Source organism: Falco cherrug, chromosome 2, assembly GCF_023634085.1.
Source record: "Falco cherrug isolate bFalChe1 chromosome 2, bFalChe1.pri, whole genome shotgun sequence".
Classification (NCBI taxonomy): domain Eukaryota; kingdom Metazoa; phylum Chordata; class Aves; order Falconiformes; family Falconidae; genus Falco; species Falco cherrug.
Window position 1 is genome coordinate 40,660,392 of NC_073698.1, and position 20,944 is coordinate 40,681,335.

Sequence of the window (20,944 nt, forward strand, 5' to 3'; positions counted from 1 at the left end):
AAAAAGTTAGCATTTCTTAGAAGGAATGTGAATACTAAATGGCAGAAATTAATCAGAAGAATGATACAGCCTTGCCATAATTCTCGATACCCCTTTTTCACAAGAAAATAGTGTTAAATATTCTGTGTGTAGACAAGCTTATACAGACAGGAGGGTATACTTTTATGGTGTTACAGAGATACGAAGACTTAGAACGTGTCTTTAAAGGCCTTCATAATATTTTTCCTCATCAAATTCAAACTTACTCTTTTCACTGCTGCCATAGTTTACTGCTTCCCTACCACATACAGCCTTCTGCTATCCCCTCCCTTATCCATCTTTCTGCTACACTCTCTCTCATGTGCTCCATTGTAACCAATTAGGTCAACAGCCTTCTTTTTTATTAGTACCCATATGATAAGTTCTCAAAAATGTCCACATAGCTGCAGGACCACACAGATCCCACTTTCAGTTCCCTACCTGAAAAAAAATAGGAAAAAAAGACCTCTGTATACCCTAGGAAGGACGTGGTACAGGTAAACATAACATAGGAACAGATTCAGCTTAATGTTGAAATCTTTGAGGAGTACAGGTGGGTTCTCAAGTGATGTGAGAAAAAGCAAATTGTAGGAGAGAGTCTTAGGTAATGCCTGGTGGAAACAGTGCCTATCTGGCATTTCCTAAAAAGGAACCAAGGAACTTAAAAGAGCTGTCCAATTTGGGTACTAGGAACCCTCATCTGTTTCAAGTTCAGTCTACCATTTCATGACACTGCAGCCCTGTCCAGGAAGCATCCAAGACAATAAGGTGGGAAAGAAGGGAAGGGAGCAATCTTTCTATGGAATATTGCAGTCAATGCAAAGAAAGCAGAGGATGAGTTTCCTCCTCACAAATGCACATCTAAATGCTGGTGAAACACTGATTTTTTAAAGGATCAAGAAAACTCCCATTGACTTTGATATAACTAAGGGTTACCAAATCCAGTTCACAGTTTTATCAGCAATAAACGTTCTGAGCTCCTCAAAGAAGCACACATTCTAATTGATGCTTTCTACAAAACAAAGATGGAAACTGACTGTGAAAAATGAAAAAAAACCCCACTCTTTAGTGTACAAGATTTCTGACTCATCTTCTCTTAAATCAGCTGTTCTAAATATCATCCTCCAAGTGAAGAGCTTCTCCTTCACCCACTTGAAGCTTAATATATCATTACCTGAGAAATGAAGAATGTAGGTTTACTTACGCTAGCTACAGTAACCAAACCCTAACTACTGCATTATGCATTTATTTTATGGCTGATTTGAAGTACAGGTCTCATCCTAATTTCACTTGTGAATAAAGGCAAAAGGAAATTTAAAAGCCATTGGGGTATTCAGAGTTACATGAAGAAATGTTGTCCCAGCTTTACCTTAAATTTCGACCATATGTAAGGAGATAGTAAACACATAAAAAGACACATTCTTAAAACTCAGATCACTAATAAATATTGTTATAGGTATATATTTAGACAAGAAAAGAAACAGTTATAATTCCCATACAGTACTTACCCATTTTAACATTATCACATGGTTGTACAAACAGTATAACAAGCAGAAGAAAGCACTTTATTTAATGAATAAATAATCAAAAGCATTGGTGAGGGTAGTCTTAAGAATATGCTGCGTCATACAATTTAAAGTACATCAAACAACAAAATCCATAGTCCCAAAATTCCATTAAATAATACTGAGTAAGTATGTGATTGGTAATATTTAAGTGAGTATATATATATATATATATATATAATCTCTCTCTATATATGTGTATATAATCATATCATTATGAGTAATTAAGGTATCTATTTACATGCCATGCAATATTAGAATGTGTTGCAATACCTAGGCACAACAGGTGGATTTAAGAATGGCTGTGGTAAAAATAAAAACAACTTATTTTTGAAAATGAGGGACATTATTTCAGTTCTTTCTTTTCATAATTTACAGTGAAATTTTAGATCCTTTCTGGTAGTTAAAGACATACTTTTATTATTGTACAATTAAGTAGCAGTATAAGCTTAAAGCTGTAGTTAGAGCCATGAGATGCTTCAGTTAGAGGAAGCATTCTGGCTTCAAAACATAGCATATGACATGCATGTCTCTGATATTCTTCTCATTGTGGACCCAGTCCTGTGAAATGCTAAGCTGCTTCTAGAAGAGGATGCTTACTGCTGTGTTCTAAAGAAATTAGATGTACTCTGTTTCAAAAGAGCTGCACAGTATTTTGTCAGGATGAGGATACATATCAGCACGTAAGTTCTATTACTGTCCAGTGAAGTGATGTGTCTACGTCAATTAAAAAAATGCATTTGTTAGCATTAATTTCAGTTTATAAACTACATTGTATTGTAAAAACCTGGAAATGATAAATTTGTTACTTCTCAAGCATTTGCTAGTCCACTGCATAATAAAGCACTTGCTATTCCTATTACTAATTATGGGAAAGGTCCTGATATTTTGCCTCCTAAGAAGTTCAACAAAGCCTGAAGGATTAGAGTATGTCCCTCTGTGTTACAATCTTACTATGCCTAACTGGTTGAAAACAAAGTATAGAATGGGCTTTCACGAGAAAAACAGTTTATAATACAAATCAGCTGTATTATATAAGGTGTATTTTGGAGAAGCCAAACTGGAAAAAGTCACTCCACTCAAGTAATGTGTGAAAAAGGATATCTTATAATTTTACAAGGAAGCATCTACCATTGAGAGCTTTTCTGGAACAAGAGGAAAAGTCAAGGGTGGTTTTGGATTATGGGTTTGATGGATGTGTCCACTAAAGTGATCAGCAGTTAATAAAACGAATATTAATTGAGTTAGAGCTTTACTGTCCATGATATACTGAGCTGATTCACACCTCTGGGTGATATTGTATCATGTTTTCTGTACAGTAAAATGCCTTGCTCTGCTCTAGAATTGGTTTCCATTGTGAAGTTTTTCATCACAGCAGCAAGGCCTGCAAGCATATAAATTAAATAAAGTTGAGACTTTGGAACACAATTCTGCTGAAGAAGTGTACTAAAAAGGAAAGAACTGAGCATTCAGAGGTAACGTCGTGAGTACTTGGTTGCTTTCGCTGTCTGAATTGGCACATGTGCTGTGGAGCACAAGAAATCAGTCATCACAGCACTTGTTCTTCTGTCTGAGCTGGATATGACACCACTGCTGTGCTCTCCTGCAAGCAGCGATAGTTTTGTAACTTATTTTGAGGTATCAGACACTACTGCCCAAGGCTATTAGATCCTACCCCTATGCTTTTTGTCATGTCATGAGGCTCATGGATCCCTGACATCACCTACTGCCACGTCCCATGATTTTCACAGCGTCCTCTTTTGTTAAAGGTACTAGTGCCTCTCTTTTTTCACATCCCAAGATTAAACTTCTCATCAATGTTGTGATCGTCTTTTCCCTATTTCTTTGTTTTACCATGTCAGCTACGTCAGCCTTTATCACTCCTGTTCTTTCCTCTCACATAGAAATACATCTCCTGCTCTTATGCCATACATGTATCCAAAGTTTCCTGAGTTTCTCCATTAAAGTTTAGTGTACTCCATGCTTAAGATGATTTCTGATCCTGATTCCTATTAATAACTTGCTAAAAGGTAATAATCATATTAAACAAGTATTGTTAATATAGTTTTCATCTCTGTTAAAATTGATGTGTATTTCTGCATCCTCCTTAATTCTGCTCCATGTATTTCTTAGACTGCCTCCAGAGAGTTCCTTGAGAAAGAGGTCCTGACTCATCTATCTTTAGAAAGAGTTGGTACTGCATAGGATTAAATGAGACTAAATACCGATATATATATATATGCATGCTTTCCATTTTCTATTTGGGCGAAGGGGTTTGGTCAGCGACAGAAAACAAAAAAGACTACTGAAAAAATCATTGATGCATCTTTTTAGCAGTCTTTCAACTGTGTGCATTACGAATTAAGTACACAAAGAATATCCAATCTTCCTAGCTGAAGAAAAAAGCTAGAACTGCCATCTGAGAGGCATCCATGTCATGCCAGGTTACCAATAATTTTAAGTAACTTCTAGCCTGACAGCTAGTAAACTTAAATATTGTCACCAATATTCAGTTGTCTTCTCATTCTGTGCAGTGAGATTTGTAAGTATTTTTTTTTTTTAAGCTCCTCATCTGAATTCCTGTCAGGATTTAACTTTTTTTCTTTTTTCCCCCTTTGTTTTCTTTTTCTTTTCTTAACTTGTGCAGTTTAGGCAACAGCAGTAGTATTAGTGATGAAGCAAATCAAATGGTTATGAATGAATGGAAACATACTGTATACATATTTAGGGCCAAATCCAGTTTCCATAGAAACCTCTGGAAAACATTACATTCCTTTGGCTTAAATGGGTTTAAGATACTGGTCTCAGTACTGCAAATGTTTATTTTCTTCCTTCCTTCCTTCCCGCTCTCTTTCTTTTATTTTCTTTCTCCTATTTTTTCTTTTCTTTCTCTTTCTTATTTATCCTATTTTCTTTTATTTTCTTTTATTTTCTTGTTGAATTCTTTTCTTTCTGCCTTTTTTTGATAAATAATTAAAAGTAGGGTGAGGCCTTAAGAATCTAAAATTACACAGAATTTAAGAAAATTTTATGAGAGAAGTTTCACTTGCTAGAAATTTAGATCATATTTGTTTGTGTTTCTCCTGCACAGGTTGGTGGCAGCACGAAATACTGAAGGTTGGAATAGAATATAGTTCTCCCTCTGTAGCAATAGTCACATTATTTACTTTTTATCCATGATAGAAATTATTTCAAGCATATTCTGTTTAGAAAGGCACTTATAATTTAAAATCGTTGGTGCTATTGGGGTTTTCAAATAATTATTGCATTTCTGGTTTTAATACAGAAATCAGGGGATCTCTGCTTTAAAACTCAGCACGTTCAAAAATAGGTTACTTTTATTGATTCATCTTTTTCAAGGTTGTTTGCCTTTTTTTTTCTTCTTTTTTTTTTTACTGTGCTGCAAGAAAAGTGATTATATAACCACACAATTTTTTGCTTGTAAGGAAGTATTTACTGTATTTTGATATGACTATTCTACGCTCAAAAGAAAGACTGAGGTGTGGTTAAGTGCTGACTTTCCTATATGCTACCACAGCACTGTAACAAAGACTCATGCAAGGATGCTTATCACATGTGCTTAAGTATGCCTAACAAATCTGAGCTAGATTCTGTCACCTTTGTGCTGGGTATGTAACACTTATTTCAAATAACTCATTTTGAATAAGTTCCTACTTACCATAGGAATGACAGAATATGGCCCTCAGGATTTATCATTTGTTGTATATTCCATTTTTATACATATCTAAATGAACCAAATGGACCATGATATGCATAGAAAAATAACTGGAAATCCAGAATGAAACAAAGAGACAAAAAACCAACAACAACAGAAAGAAAAGAGAAATTAACAAGAATAAAGTCCCTTAGGCTTCTGCCCAAGAACTAACACAACACAATCAGGAATTCAGAACATTTATTGCAAGAGCTGAATAACTAAATAACGTTGAACTGGCAAAGCAGTAACAAGGATAATTGGTTAGATATTTATTCTGTCAAAGTCATCAAACACCCCTCACAAACTGACATAAGTACTGCAATAAGCAATGCACCCCTAACCCATTTTTATGCCTTTTATACTGTGGAGGGATAGAAACGTAAAAAAAAAATTAATGAACTGCTATATACAAAAGAATAATAAAAAAACCCACGTTCTATTTTTGGTAAGAATAAAATAATCTTCAGATTAGCTAACTTTATTACTTTAAGACTGATGTGTCAATGTGGCATAAGTAACTTTTGCTTTTTTCTGTAAGGACTTTTTTTTTTACCTTTTTTTGTTTTTTGCATGCTATTTATTTGTGTAAATCATCTGTCATGCCTTAACAAAAACCATCTAAAAATGCTGGATTTGGATTTGCTTTGCGTGCAACTCAGATCTTAATAACATTAGGAGTCACTCTGCTGGTTTGACTGAGGTGACATGATATTGGTACCTGCCAGGCAATGACCAACTATGATAACAAACAGTTAAACAGCAATAATTAGAGATTTAACCCTTTACTTCCCCCAACTAGCCTACCAGGAGAATGCTCTGTTACATCATGAAGGCACAACACATTAAATATTCTGTGGCTATGGTCTAAAAACACTTGTGTTACTACAACGTTAACGCAGATGAAGATTAACACAAATGCTGCTGGTTCAGCAATACAAACTGTCTTAGGTATAGACACACACCTGTCCAATTGGAAAAATATGATTACTGTATTTTGCTCCTGTAGAATTTCCTCCATATATTAGAGCTGAGATCAATGTCAGCTATCACTCATTAAATGACAGACTGCAGCTAGTATGATCAAGGATTCAACTAACAGCTTTCCCTCTCTCACCCACCACCACAAATTTAAATATTATCCTTTTGTTTTGCAGTTTCCCTGTTTTATGAAACGTTATGGAAGTTTAAAAAAAATGTTAAATTTTTAAGCAAGCCCTTACACAAGTCCTTTCATTTCTTAATACTAAAATTAATAAATGGGAAAAAAAAAAAAAAGAAAAAGAAAAAGAAGAAAGGAAGAAGAAGAAATTCTACCTGAATGCTGGCACCATTTGCTCCTACATAGAAAGAAAAATCTTTTTTTTTTTCCCTTTCTACAACCAACCTTCCCTCCCACCCCATCACTCCTTTTTTTCAGGTTTAACACAAGTGTTTAGAGTTCCTTGGAACATTGTGTGTCAGACAGACTACTAACACAGAAACACCATCACTGAAAATAAAAGCAAAACAACAGGAAGCAAATGAAAGAAAGTAAAAAGCAACTGTGAAACACAGAAATATGCTACAGTATATCTTTTCAAGTGAACGTTATAAGTACACAAAAATTGTAAGTAATAACTTTCTATTTACAACTATTTGAACACTGATGGACTTATAAGTGTCCCCTAACATTGTTAATAGCACAACAGGTTTAATGTTTACAGTTTCATTTGCTTTGTTTGCAATATTATCTCAAGTATAACGGTCCCAGCATAGATCAATGAGAACAAAAGCACAATTTTCTAACTGGATATGCTTTTCAATCATTGCAATCCACTGAACTTTCTCGCACTCTCACTCTCCAAATGCATCTTCTGTTGTTCATAGCAGCAGTCCAGGGTCAAAAATCAAACAAACAAACAAAAAGGCTATTTGCAAACTGGAGAGATTTCTGCAGATTTTAATCATGTCTATTTAACAAAACCACACAACTAGTAGAAACACTCTTCCATCTTGCAGGACATCATACCTTCCACGACGCTAACATAAAGATATGCATATCTCTGCTAGGTGAAGCATAGTTCTAGAGGCCTACCCAGTACATAAAGCTCTGACACACACATAGTATTAGCAAGTCTAAGTAGGCTAAAGTCATTGGTCCAGAGTAACCATTTCTTATAGCTGGTGCTCCTTTGGACTCTCAACAGCTCCTGAGGCCTGTTTATAAGACTTCAAGTTGGCCAGAGGAATGTCAGTCATGTGGTTGCCAGTGTTGAAATGGCCCTCACTGGAACCATACTGCTTTCGGTCACTGAACTGGTTTCTGTTGCTATCTTCTTTCCAGGTCCTGGTCAATGTGTGTCCATTAACTAGTTTGTCCTTCTTAACCCATTCTTTCTGAGGTGCAAAGGTGGAGAGAGGAGACTTTGGCTGTTGGTATGGGCCCAGGCTGGGAGGCATCCAACAGTTGTCTGAGTGACCCAAAACCAGGCATTCTTGAGTACACATCTCTGTAGCTTCAGCTAATCCTCGTGGACCAAGAGGCCCATCTGTTGAATAAAAACAAAGAGAAAAAAGAAAGAGGGAGGAAGAAAAAAAAAAGACATAGTATTAGATTGTGATATCTAGCATTACCTTTATACATATACCTCATGAGAAAATTAACAATTATTCTTCAACAATATATTGTAGTGGTTAATCCTACACACATTTTCATTCTATTAGAGAGAAGTTCCTTTGTAGGCTGTATACTCTCTGTATATTCTCCCTATATAGCTCCCCAAAGTGGAAATACATTTCAATTAGTCCTATGTTATCAGTCCCAGATCCTACTATGAATAAACTTAACGCCCTTTTTCTGTCACACTAAGAAAATAGTTACGTAGGTGAAAATGTCAGAGGAAGTAAATACACCCTTGCAGATTCTGAGTGAGAATTAACGTTGCTTGTAAAGGCCTGTGATTTGGATGTGTGCTCTTCTGCTCTCAAATCACTCCACTTCTGCAGAGCCTCGGGGAGCTGACAGCTACCGCAAACTGAGAAACAACGGCACCGTCCAAAAATGGGCTTGCCCAAAGGAACACTTTGTACGCAGGATCATTCTCATGTCCATTATTTTACAAACTTAGTTTGGTGCATAGTTCTAGACATTTACCCTGTGTATAAAACTATGATGTGCACTCCCAACTAGTAAGAAAGTACTTAAACTTTGCCATATTTAATATGAAACCATGAAACACTTCAAAACATTACAACATGAAAGAGAATAAAATCTGTAATTCTTCTGACCATTAAACACATCTCAGATAACTTCTATGCACCCATAAAAATCAAGGGGTAAATAAAAAAAGGTGGCTTATGTAAATCTTGAGTTTAGGAAAGAATTGTTCTCGTAATTCTTTCTAAGTCAGGAATATGAGACCACAGGAGACAGAAATGAAGTCTGCTGAAGTACTATGCATATTAAATATCCACATAATTCTTCACACACTGCTGAGGACACAGCTGGCCAGCTGCAGGCATCTTGTAATCAAGCAGACAGGTCACCCGTGTCTTCAGCGGCACTGAATTCCTCTCAGTCTCACTGCATTTCTAAATGGCTTAATTTACTCATCTGATCAGACTGGATGTATGAGGAAGGGCAAGCCAGGAAAAAGGCAGAGAAATCACTTTGTGTGTCTTCGTTAGATAATTCTCAATATCTGAGACATGCTTTGTCATAATTCTTTGCTAATTGTATTGTAATTTTGACCAAGAATTTTGAGATGCCTTGTCTCGACTTCAGAGTAAATCAACTGGCTACTGCTGTAGACATTCAAAGAGTTAAGGAGACAATTCTTCCTCGATTAAACAGCTCAGTGACAGGAAGGAAATTGTAGATTGATTTTTGAGAAAGAGCATTAGCAAGTAGGCATGAATATGAGCCATCTTAAAAAGTAGTACTAATCAAAAGAAAAAGGTCAGTGGTGTATCAGCAACAAAATTGTATCTTCAAAACAATATAATTGAATCTTTCATTTTCTTGTACTCCATGAATGTATAACAAATTACCTTTAGAAACAGATCTTTTTCTGAATACTGAAATATCCCAATTAATTGTATGGAAATTGCTATTCTTTCCCAGTTTTTTTTTGTTTGTTTTTTTTTTTTTTTTTACTGGCACATAACAAGTTATGGTAGCAAGTTCCAAAGATTATCAACCCACTGCTTTTACACATGTAGAAAATGCAGCCAGGTATGTTTCTACATGTTACAATGTACGGAGTTAATCTTATCTCTAAGTAACTCCCCTCTGGAGATAGTATCTGGAGAATATACAGTGTGCTGATGATGTAACAGAATATAATAAAACATAATAAAAGTTGTTTCTGCATTTCCCATATAAGAATGTGTTCTACTGCTGATATCTAGAACATGAAAAATGTATAGAATCAACGCTACTTTCCATTTAGATCAATAGAAGATGAAATAATTAAGCCAGAACCATTAGGAAAAAAAGAAAAAGCAACTGTAAAGTAGCAGCTTAGAAAAGATTTCAGTGAGAACCAAGATCTTTGATTCTAAAATGAGAACTATGATAATTCCCTGGAAGAGAGAAATTCTTTTTTCTATAAAGCTCTTATTTGAATCCTCTACTATGAAGTTACAATCAAACTGAGGCAGGTACTTAGTAAAAAAAACCAAAACACCCAAAACCAAAACCAAAAAAATAATAAGTAAAGGAAGTACTCACTGTAAATTAACATTTCCACAGGTTAATCTATGAATAAGTTGATTTTTGCCCCTGACAACAGAAATCTAATTGTAATTAGGTTTTTTCCCATTTTTTGAGGAAAAGAGTGAGAAATGTCAGAACTATTTTCAACCTGCCTGCTTTCACAGTACAATACTATCTTGCTGACCAAGGCGGAGAGGTTTTGCAGGATTAAAACTTTCAAAACACAAAAAAAACCATTCACCACAGAATGACACATTTCAAGAAATACAGTGCATGCACTCTGTGCTTCCAATCTACAGTGGAATAAAAGGTTAATAGGAGAGCCTTCAGTACTACAGTTCTGAAGGGGATAAGTTACTTATTCTGTTTAGTTAAATAAATTTCAAAAGAAAAGACATTCATTTCCATTTAAAATTTAAATGAGTAATAAGCTCGTTTTACTTCGTACTAAATATGCATGTGGCCCTATGTTAAACTACATGTCAAACTCTTTGGAAGATTTACTTCATGTGGTTTTCTTTCTTTAATAAGAGTTCAAGGCAGTTAATGCTCTTAAATTCAGAATAGATTTTAAACATCCTTTTCTTTAGGCATCTCTAAGTTTATGAACTTTCTGTAGCACACTGGAATATTTAGGTATCTGTTACTGTAAGGAGCAGACAGGAATGGGGTAGCAATGCCAAGATGATCACCTGTCCAGGAAGAGGAGCTCCTTGAGGTTTTTTTTTGTGTAAGAAAATACCACTGTTCAACTTAGACTTCAAAAATTAATTATTGTGTGCAAGTTCTCCTCTAGTCAACCTTACCTATGCAGAGGTTTCAAGCAAAGGCAAGACTACGGCACTCTCTGTAGTGGGCCAGTTACAATTTTTGTATGGATGTGGGTCACACCAAGTGACAGTTGTAGACAGTGAGGCCCCATCTTTTTAGGACAGGACTGGAAATCCCAGTGGAACACCTGTAAGACACTTCTTTTAGCTGTGTAACTGTTCAAATAGCTGTGAGGGATGGCATAAGTCTGTATACAGACTTACTGTATACTTATACAACTCTACATACTTTTACGTGTATGTAAAAATCTATGACTAAACTGCATGTCCAGAACTGAGAACAGGTTCGGACTCCTACTCAAGTGAGTATGCTTATTTTGCAGTACTCTGACTCATGCTTTCCAATCTGTAAAATACAGGGAATATTTACTTGCTTTATTAAAATATTGTGAGGTTCAAGTTTACAAAATGCCTCATAAGACTTTAAAAAATATAAACTAATATAAAATTATCAACCATTATTTTAAGCACTTTTAGTTTAAGCCATCACAAGAGAAAAAGAAATCCACAAAGGGTTTTTTTGTGGTTTTTTTTTTGAAATGTGAATCTTTAAAATAATATATTTTACCGTTGAACTACTACAAGGCATGATCATGCTTACTGATTCAAGAAAAATGCAGTTTCATTTATGTGTGTTGTGTCTGTCACACCTGATCTCCAGTTAAGGCCCTTAGATACAAGTATAATGTTTTTGTAAATATTATTGTTAATAATGATGATGTTGACCATGATTTAGGGCACTCTATAAATGTTCTACTGTGAGAAACAGGGAAAAGACAAAAAACAGACTTGGGAAAAAAGGATCTCACCCACAAAATGGAAAAATCAAAGACAGTCTTTCAACAATATGGGTTTTTTTCAGCTTCTGTTTTGTGTAATTATGTTCTCAAGTATAGACAGTTTATTCTTTTCTAGGACTCCTTATTATTCAGGTTCCTATTCAGTAGTGTAAAGTGAAATGATCATGAGCAAGATGATGGGAGAGAGATCTTCTGGGGGTAGCTTGCACTGCAGAGTTGGCTTCTTTGTACTGAGAAAGAATAACGTTGCCTTAACGGTAATTATCTTTCTCCTCCACCACTGCTGAAAAATAGCTTTCACCCAATTTTCCAGTGTTGTTTCATTACCACATACAATGACAGCACTTAAAAACCTGTTCCTGCTGCTTTAATTTTATAATTGTATTAATTTGATTCCTTTTGCTTCATAAAAATGTCTCTGAAATTTCTGTATCAAGTTTTTCCACACTGCAGTACTTTATTGATATGTGAGGTATTTTTTTCCAAAGTATTTGTTCTCTGAACAATCCATAATCCATGAGGCTGGTTATCAGTCTTGGCTGCTTGAATATATAATGACACAAGTGCTGATAAAACTGTACAAGCCATCTGTCCCTGGAGTTAAATGTTTTGAAAGCAAACACAAAAGTGCATAACAAACACTCCCTTAAATTGTCTTTGTAAATATTTATATCAGATCTTACCCAAAAATGCTTTTTTGCTGTTAGTTTATTCTGTTAATAGCTGTCAAGCAGATGCATGACTTGCCTACTCAAAATCAGACAGGTGTAAGAAGGAAGATAATGTATGCCACTCAAGAGCTGGTCATAGCCTAATACTGGAATTTCTGTGTGGTCTTTTATCTCTTTTGATTATACCCAGAAGCTAAACTGCTATTTCATTGATTAACTTACTGCTGCAATTAGCAGCTAGCTTCTGGTGTGTTGACCAGCTGCTTTTCAACCTGCTTCTTTAAAACTCTTGCTTAAAGCCAGAAAATTCATTCTTCAATTCAGAGAATCAAGACCACAAGGTAAGTTCTATTTGGTGAGGCTTTTTGGTCTCAAAAAAATGAATGGGTACTATTTGCTGAGGGCACTAACATTAAGTATAGTGGATTTGAACATGGCTACAGCTGTGTTTCAATCATATATATTTAACTTTCCATATTGCATCTTAAAAAGAAAAAAAGAAAACAACAGCAACAACATTTTCAGCTCTATTTAACCTCGAATACAGAAAGATTTTTAAGCTTTCATGGGCTACTTTACTAAATGACCTTTTTTGAGACCACGTGTTTTCACAGCCTTCCCCATATATACTGGAACTGAAATGACATTATTACATTTCATAGAGGTTTTGCAGCTACTGTATATATTAAATGTAAACACTGGAAAATAGTTCATAATGAAAAAGATTCTTTTGACTGTTTTTGCTTTTAAATACCAGCCAAATAAACGATAAAGACTGTTCTTTATTTCTAGTCTGTTAAAAAAATAATCCAAGGCTACAAAGCCACATGCACGCTGTGCTGGATGTATCTTCTCGGTATTATTAATTAACAGCAAGATTCAGTGACTACTAAAAATGTATTTTTAGTGGCTTATTCCATGGTCATTCCACCTGGCACAGTCAGTGCTGGTAAGATCACATTCTGTTCCCAAGTCACTTTGTTCCAATGTCCCTGGGTTCCTACCATTGCTGCTGCCAGTTTTTGGTAGACTTCACCACCACCACCTTGTAACCTGCCGATTCTCTCTCCTCTTCCTGGAGCTGCAACCTCCATGCTCAGGTATAGATCAAGAAACCCCTGCCAGTTTCTGTTCCCTGTCATGGCCCAAGCTTCTTTTTCATCACTACTGAACTAAATAATGCTGTGAAGTTAGCTTATATCTGTATTACTTAGCAGAGATAAGCTGCCAGCATCCTTAATTAGCGCAGTAACAGGAGGGACAGTAGGCAGCGGGGTAAGGGTGCATAGGAGCTACTGCCCAGAATACAGAAATGCAGCAACGGAAGTATTTTCTGAACAAACAGGAAAAAAACTAGTAGAGTAAGATTTTGTACACAATTCTGTGAAGCACTTAAGCGATCCAGATGGCTTCCACAGAAATATTGGCCGTCTAAGATCCAACCCATAATTTCAAAAATCATGCATGACTTCTTTGACACCATTGGCAGCTAAATTTCGAAATGCAACGTTACTCAAGTACTTGAAATTCTGTTTCTACCCAGAATTGCCTCATTTTCTGATGACTGAGATGAATTTTTCGTGTCTAAATCTGTCCAGAGTTAAGAAAATAAGTGTTCCCTTCTCTTCATATATTGAATATCTCAATGTGTTTATCATTTTAAGAGTACAACTAACATATGCTAACAGGTCGTAGCTTTGAACAATGTAGCAGCACAGTAGTCTGGGTTTTTCCCCCTCCAGTTTATACCCATAGGCTGATAACAGAAAGGGCACCTGTCTTTTGTTTCAAACGTTGTGCAGAGGCCACTTGTGGTTAGAACACTTCTGGAAAGCTCAACTCTGGTTTCCTTTTCTTCCTGACAGATTCTGGTCCCTCTCTCCTATAGATGTATAAGGATCAACCTCGATCTGGGTAACAGGAACTATTCTGAGAAATGAGAGACAGCTCTGTAACCCTGCAGAGAAGGGGACTTCTCACACACCTGAGGAATGCTGAAACTACTACTCTACTGTACAGAAGGTAGATGTTAACACCATGATCACTTACAGAAAGTGTTCTGTATTTCTTGTCTCGAGTTCCTTTCACCTATAGCTGCTCCGCTACAAAAGCTAAAATGAAAGGGATTGTTATTTAGGTGGTTGTATTTTACTTCTTTTTTTCTGGTAACCTTCCTAGAAATGTAATAACATTACAATTTACAAGTTACACCTCCACCAGTAATGGCTCTGCTGTCAACATGTTTTTATCCAGCCTAACTTTCTGTGCCTATTTCCAATTGCTTATATATTGATACATAAACTTCTGTGTTTCATGTGTGCATGTTCAGGAATTAGTCATGTACCATACAGTCCACCCTTTGAAAGCACTGGTAGCCTAAACAAAACCTTGCATTCTCCAATACTAGACACCTTCCAAAAGTTGACACCTTCCAAGAAATGGAATTCATTTTACAATGCTTTTGAGAATAAAGCCTTTGGTTTCCTAGACCTGCTTACTACACATTCCTTGGAAGGTATTTTGTGGCCTGTTTCTGCAGATGGGAACAAATAGGCTACTTTATTTACTGTCCAGCTAGATGCAGAGCTGGTGCCACAAGACTAAATTTGCATGTTGCTGTGCCTAAACAAATACACTTCAAGAAAGCATATAAGGAATTTCAGAAGAGTTTAGTAGTTTAGAGTTGTTAATAATCCCATGAAGTCTTCCAAACCAGCTTGTCTGGAAATGGAAAGTTCAGTCTATAAGCAGGCCACATTTACATCTCTCTGCTCCTGCCATCTAAACATACCCTTGAAATTAATTCAGCTGTATGTTGTTACATTTCTGGTTTAATTCTATTCTTTTTTTTTTAAATAACATAAATTATTTAATACTGAATTTACTTGGGACTTAACTCTTACCAACACCTTACAGTAAGAAGTAAGTTTTTATAGCCTAGTGGCAGTTCCTTTTGGTTGCTTGTAAAGTCAGAAATTTATCCAAATTTTAGGCCTCAGTTATCCATAGAAGATAGCAAACAGCCCATTTCCTAAAGTCTACTGAATACACTGCTATGCTTGTGAGACAGTAGCAGTCCAGTTTGCTTAGTGCTGTCTAGTCTTTATCAATAGATAGGTGAATTGACTGACAGACTTGCGACCATTCTGCAGGCAAGTCACAACACTTTGAAATCACAAGGGCATGGTCCATGCAATAAACAGCATAGAAATATGCCACAGGAGGTGTTCCAAAGCTGTCGCGGTCTGGAGTGGTGCTGAGCTCCCACTAAACACTTCAAACCTGTAGGATTCAGTGCTCTTCACTTGTCATCAAAATCCAGCTTTGTTACTTATCATGGATTGCACACTGCCTTGTGTTCAGATCTCTATGCCACCCTTTCTTTATTTCTGAATTTAACTGGGTGAAACTTTATACCTTGTAGTAAAAAAAGTAGTTTCACTAGATACTGTAGTGGTTCTTTCTGGTCTTAAAAATCTATGTATCAGCAAATATTAACAACAACTGTATTCTGTATAAACTTTCATGAACAAATCTAACCAATTGTAGTATCCTCTTTAGAAATACAGAAGATACAAAATGATATCTGGGATTGTTATTCTGGTTTAAATGCATTCTGTCGTTAAACAAACAAACCAACCCCCACAAACTACTGCAATTTCTATTCTCAGCTTAAGTGTCACATTGTGGATGCAGTCACCTTCCAGGGAGAGCAGGAGAAAAGAAATGCAAACAGGATTTGGCAAAAATAATATTTTGTTAACAAATAAATAAAGATTAAATGTTTTACACATCTCTCATACAGATTTCATTCTTTGGTCACAGATGAAAAGTCAACATTTGCAAATGGAGATAGTCCAAATACAATAATACATGGGCACCCAGAACAACAGATTATCTCCCTGAGAGGATATTGTTAGACAGACTTTGTGGCACACAAATAGCAGACAGCATATCTTTTAAAGTTTGTACCCATCTTCAGCATGGCATGGAACTCATCCATCTTCTTGTCTGCTGAAGCTACACCTATGAAGAATGCTAACTCATCTGATTTTATTTCCTCAAAATTAGCATTTTTACCTTCCACACATGTAATTTTAGCAGGAAAATCTAACAAATCAAAATGCCACAGAGGATTCAAATGAACCTTCTAAATTTGTTTGGATCAATTAATGAGAAAAAAAACACAGTCAGTGTTCAACTATTTGGAATAACTGATTTTCAGCCTTCATCTTTTTTTGTTATGTAGCTCTTCATTTTGCTGCCTAAAAATGTCTTTATTCCCAAAAGGTGATGATGGATGGTGATAATAAAGTATTTATAAAGCATCCCATGGTCACAATCACTTACTATCTTTTTTCTCTCATCCCTAAATATTTATGGTACTTGATCAAAATATTTTGTGAATTGATTTACAAGCAACCTGTTGAGACAGCACCACTTTTGACACGGTCACTTTTTCTGATCTACTGATATGCGCCAAACATGAACCTCCTGTTAGTCAAAAACAACTTATGTCTCAATTTGGATTATTCTGTCAACTGTTCATCATAAAATCAGATTTTGGTGATTAATTTCTACAATTGGGTGTGTAAAAAGGTAGGATTCAATGTGAAAAAGAAATATTCTAAATCAGAAAAACTGACAGAATGCTGTGAAACAGAGCTGAAGAACACTTATTTCAACACTGTACATTTTGTAAACTTTTTATGGAGTTGTTATATGCGTGTCCATTAACACACATACAGCAGAAAAAAAAATAAAACCAGTTACCTTGAATTTAATTTTATTTTTATGATTTTTAAAAGAAGTCTATATCAAAGCATAGTTTTTCTTGATAACTCTCTAACCTACAGTAAAAGCTTGATCTTTTGACTTATGATAAATACAGATCATGCAATGAGGGCAGGCATGATACCTTGTGATTTTATCAAAGTAAGGATATAGGCTTTACTAATCCACAACTCAATAAAAGCACAATTCATCATCATATACATATATATATGAACTGTGCTCTGTAAAAAAATATATATAATGTGATTTATTTCTATACATCTCATATATTTTCTATACTTTTACACATATTTTACATATATATATATATATATATAAATACACACACACTCACACACATATACTGTCTATCCATCTAAGTCCTTAACCTTCATTTAAAACAGAATGGAATTAATAGAGTGATACCCATTGAAGTTAAAGTAATCATTCACACAAAAGGAACAATTTAATTGCTGTGCTCAAGTTGGGTATGCAGTCGTCCTAGCCTCCTACTATCAAACAACAGAAAAGCATTTTCGAAAATTGATTCAGCTTTCTGAAGACCTGACTCACTTTCTGGAGGTGAGTTTCTGTCCATTGATGAACAAGGAACACATGGATGGTGACTACATTTCGCCTTAAGTATTTTAAATGGATGTAATGAGTCTAGCTCTTTTTTCGCCATTCCAGTAACTCCCTCTGATCTCTTGAAAATGCACTCGAATAAAGCTTTTTCATTATAAGCAAAGCGGTTCCAGCAGCCAGTGAATAAACCAGCAGATAATTTAGACTACACAAGATACTCAAAAGGCAGTGCATCTCAACCATACTCAGGAAGTAAGATTCTGTGAAGTCTGGAAGACACTTACTGGAGGGATCCTGATATCTATCTATCTATCTATCTATCTATCTATCTATCTATCTATCTATCTATCTATCTATCTATCTATCTATCTATCTATCTATCTATCTATCTATCTATCTATCTGTCCTGTGTGTATATATATATATATATACACAGAAAATTAATACTTCCAATCAACTTTAGCCCTCCACGGGTTGAAATAGGTGGAAGCCCCTGAAATGCTGCTATTTGTAAGAGTGAGAAGACTGTGATTGTTGAGGTTTCCAAATCCTCGAAAGTAAGACTGGCGATACAATTAAAAGCCCGGAAAACATAAAACTGTGAAAAAGTGGAAATTGTTGAATTTATAAGCCAGATTTAGAAAGGTATCTTTGTAAGTTATTTACTGCACCAGAAATCTATTTGAGTTCTAAATTAGGCAGAAAGTTTGTATTCAGAAATGCATAGGGTTTTATTTACTGTACTTATCTCCAGGATATTCTCAACCCATACACAGAGTTAAAGAAACCCAAACCATATACTACATTTTAGTGGGTTTGTTATCTTATGTAAATCTTCTTTGATAAGTCATTCAGTTATTCTCAAAAATATCTCCAGTTTTCTCCTAAGCCCCAAATATTGCCAATTTTCCTGTAATCTTGAAGTATCACTAATAATAATATTCTGCAATTAGTTTAATATCTACTTGAGAGCTTAAGAACAAGGATTTCTTTATTCTATTGCAAGAATATTTTTAATGAAAGTATTGTATTCAAATAAAAAGTAACTTTTTCTTTAAATGGACACCACATGTTTTAAAGTTGCACTGGTCTTTCAAGCAAATTCTAGAAATAGCAGCAGGCTGAGCATCCAACAGAAATTGATGAAAAAGAATGGAGAACTATAGCCTCCAAAAAATAACCTTACTGCTCTTCTTATCCACCACAGAAATGTGTAAAGAGGAAACCAGGATACGGACCACATCAGGAGTTATCTTCTTATTTAATCACAAATAGTAGCATTCATCAATAAAACTGTCCTTTATGGAAAAGGGTTGGGGTTTTTTTGTTTTGTGTTGTTTTGTTTTTTGGGGTTTTGTGTGTGTGTGGTTGTTTTGTTTTTTTTTTTTTTAACGTAGGCATACAGCTTATTTCACTATCCTACAACCCTTCCAGACTTCCAGGAATTTGGTACCAGATTTCAGTATATTTCTGCATTCTTGTAAATTTTACTTTTTCTCAAATCAGAGGTGCTCTTAACTGGAGTTGTCAGTTTGTTTCTCTCCAAAAGTAAGAAATCTTGGTTTTAATCTTGGGAAAAATAGTTCGAAGTTATTAACTTTGATATCTTCAGCAAATTTATAACATAAAGCTGCCACCAGAAACAATCAGTGTAGCTTCATATCAAATTCTATCACTCAGTTGTATTTTGAATCATTCAATTTTATTTCCTAAGTATTATTTTCTTAGCACTAGAGTAACCTTTGTACAGTGGCAAGTGCCAAAGTAAACATTTTCCCCATAATTTTTGAATAAGAAAGGGGAAAAATCAATTGCTTGCTTTAAGGAATAAATGAAAAATGGGAAAGAAAACTAAAAAAACCCACCAAACTACTAAAAAGCTACAAATTCTGTACTCCAGACAGTGATTCTTCTAAGAGCAAAATGAAACTGCATACATATACTATGGTGTTTAAAAAAACAATGTTAATTACAAAATATAATTAAGACTATTTTTGCACAGAAATATGAAAATTATTCTGTAATTAGGTTAATTACAGCTGTCTAAAGAAACATTAAATTTCAGCTGAAATGCATCTTTTTTGTGAAGCCCTATTGCTAATACATGTTTCTTGTCACTTTTGTGTTTTCCTGTTTTCCTTCAGTACAATTCAGACCAAAATCAAATCTAGGTTAAACTGAAGATGTTGCAAATTCATGACAGATGCCTTATGTGTAAGTGCTATTATGTAAATAAGTAATTTAACTGACTTGAAAAGACGTTTTGAAGTGCATTTCTCTTTGCAGAATTAGGACTTAAATCTGGGAACTTGTTCTCTAAACTTAAACTACATGAATCTGAAAAACTGAAGTACATAACAAAGGAGAGTGCTTAAATTAGTTGCCTGGTAAGCTTGATTACATTGTTGATTTTGTCTTCCATCCTACACAAAATGTATGCTTGATAAATTTCACAGGACACAGATGTCAGAGATGCCATTAAAGTAAGCCAGAGACGAAAGAACCGTTTCCTAATTCTGCTCCTATAATGGCATCTCATTTAGTTAATTTTGTAAAATTCAGTTTGGTGCCAGTTGAGCTGTCAGAACTACAGGCATGTTCCACAGAATATACTAGAAAGTGCTTTTGTCCATTATGTCTGAGCTACACCCATGCTACGGTCCCTCCATTTTCTTTAAAAGCTATGTTCATTTGAACCATTTCTTCAGAAGAGATATCCATAAGTCTTTTTATGAGCTTATATAGTTTACAGTAAAACTCCCATTAAACAAATGTTCCTGAGTCAAAACACATTTTATTAAACTCTGTTGGAAAATTAACCTGTGCTGCATTTAGTCATTATATTCAGTATACTGAAAATAAATATAGAAGCAATGTCTGTATACACTACTTTCCAAATAATTTTGGTTAGTCACACAGTCCTATTTAAATCCTTGGCAAGAAGTATACTTTTAGGCTTTCAAATCTTATGTGGAAGACTAGAGAAAAAAATCTTTGTGATTATGAAGAGCAAATCGAACCGTATTTCAATGAATAGTGAATCTACATTTAATGGAGGCTGACAAGTTTCTTCTGTCTTCAATTTAATGAAAAATCTCAGCAAACCAAGCCTTCCAAACCTCTTGCACTTGTCTTTACTGCATTACATTTATTCATGCAAGAGAAGCTAGAAAGTAGATCGCTCTAAGTTGTATCCAAATCTAAGTACACAGTAAAAAGGTTGGCTGAAATTAGTGCACAAAATGCACATATGGTAGGTCTTCACTAACACATTTAGAGGAGTATCCT

At 35.1% G+C, this 20,944-nt stretch overlaps 1 protein-coding gene across 2 annotated transcripts in view; it reads right to left on the reverse strand.

Moving 5' to 3' along the window:
• Window positions 1-1,437: 1,437 nt before the first annotated feature.
• Window positions 1,438-20,944, reverse strand: part of LOC129735391 (protocadherin-9-like) — a 469,578-nt gene continuing 450,071 nt past the window's right edge. For both annotated transcript variants that reach the window (XR_008730970.1, XM_055702565.1), the window contains exon 3: window positions 1,438-7,829. Coding sequence is in view for 1 of the 2 variants with exons in the window: in XM_055702565.1 (XP_055558540.1) it covers window positions 7,456-7,829 (374 nt within the window). In the remaining variant the exon portion in view is untranslated. The remainder of the gene's footprint in view (window positions 7,830-20,944) is intronic.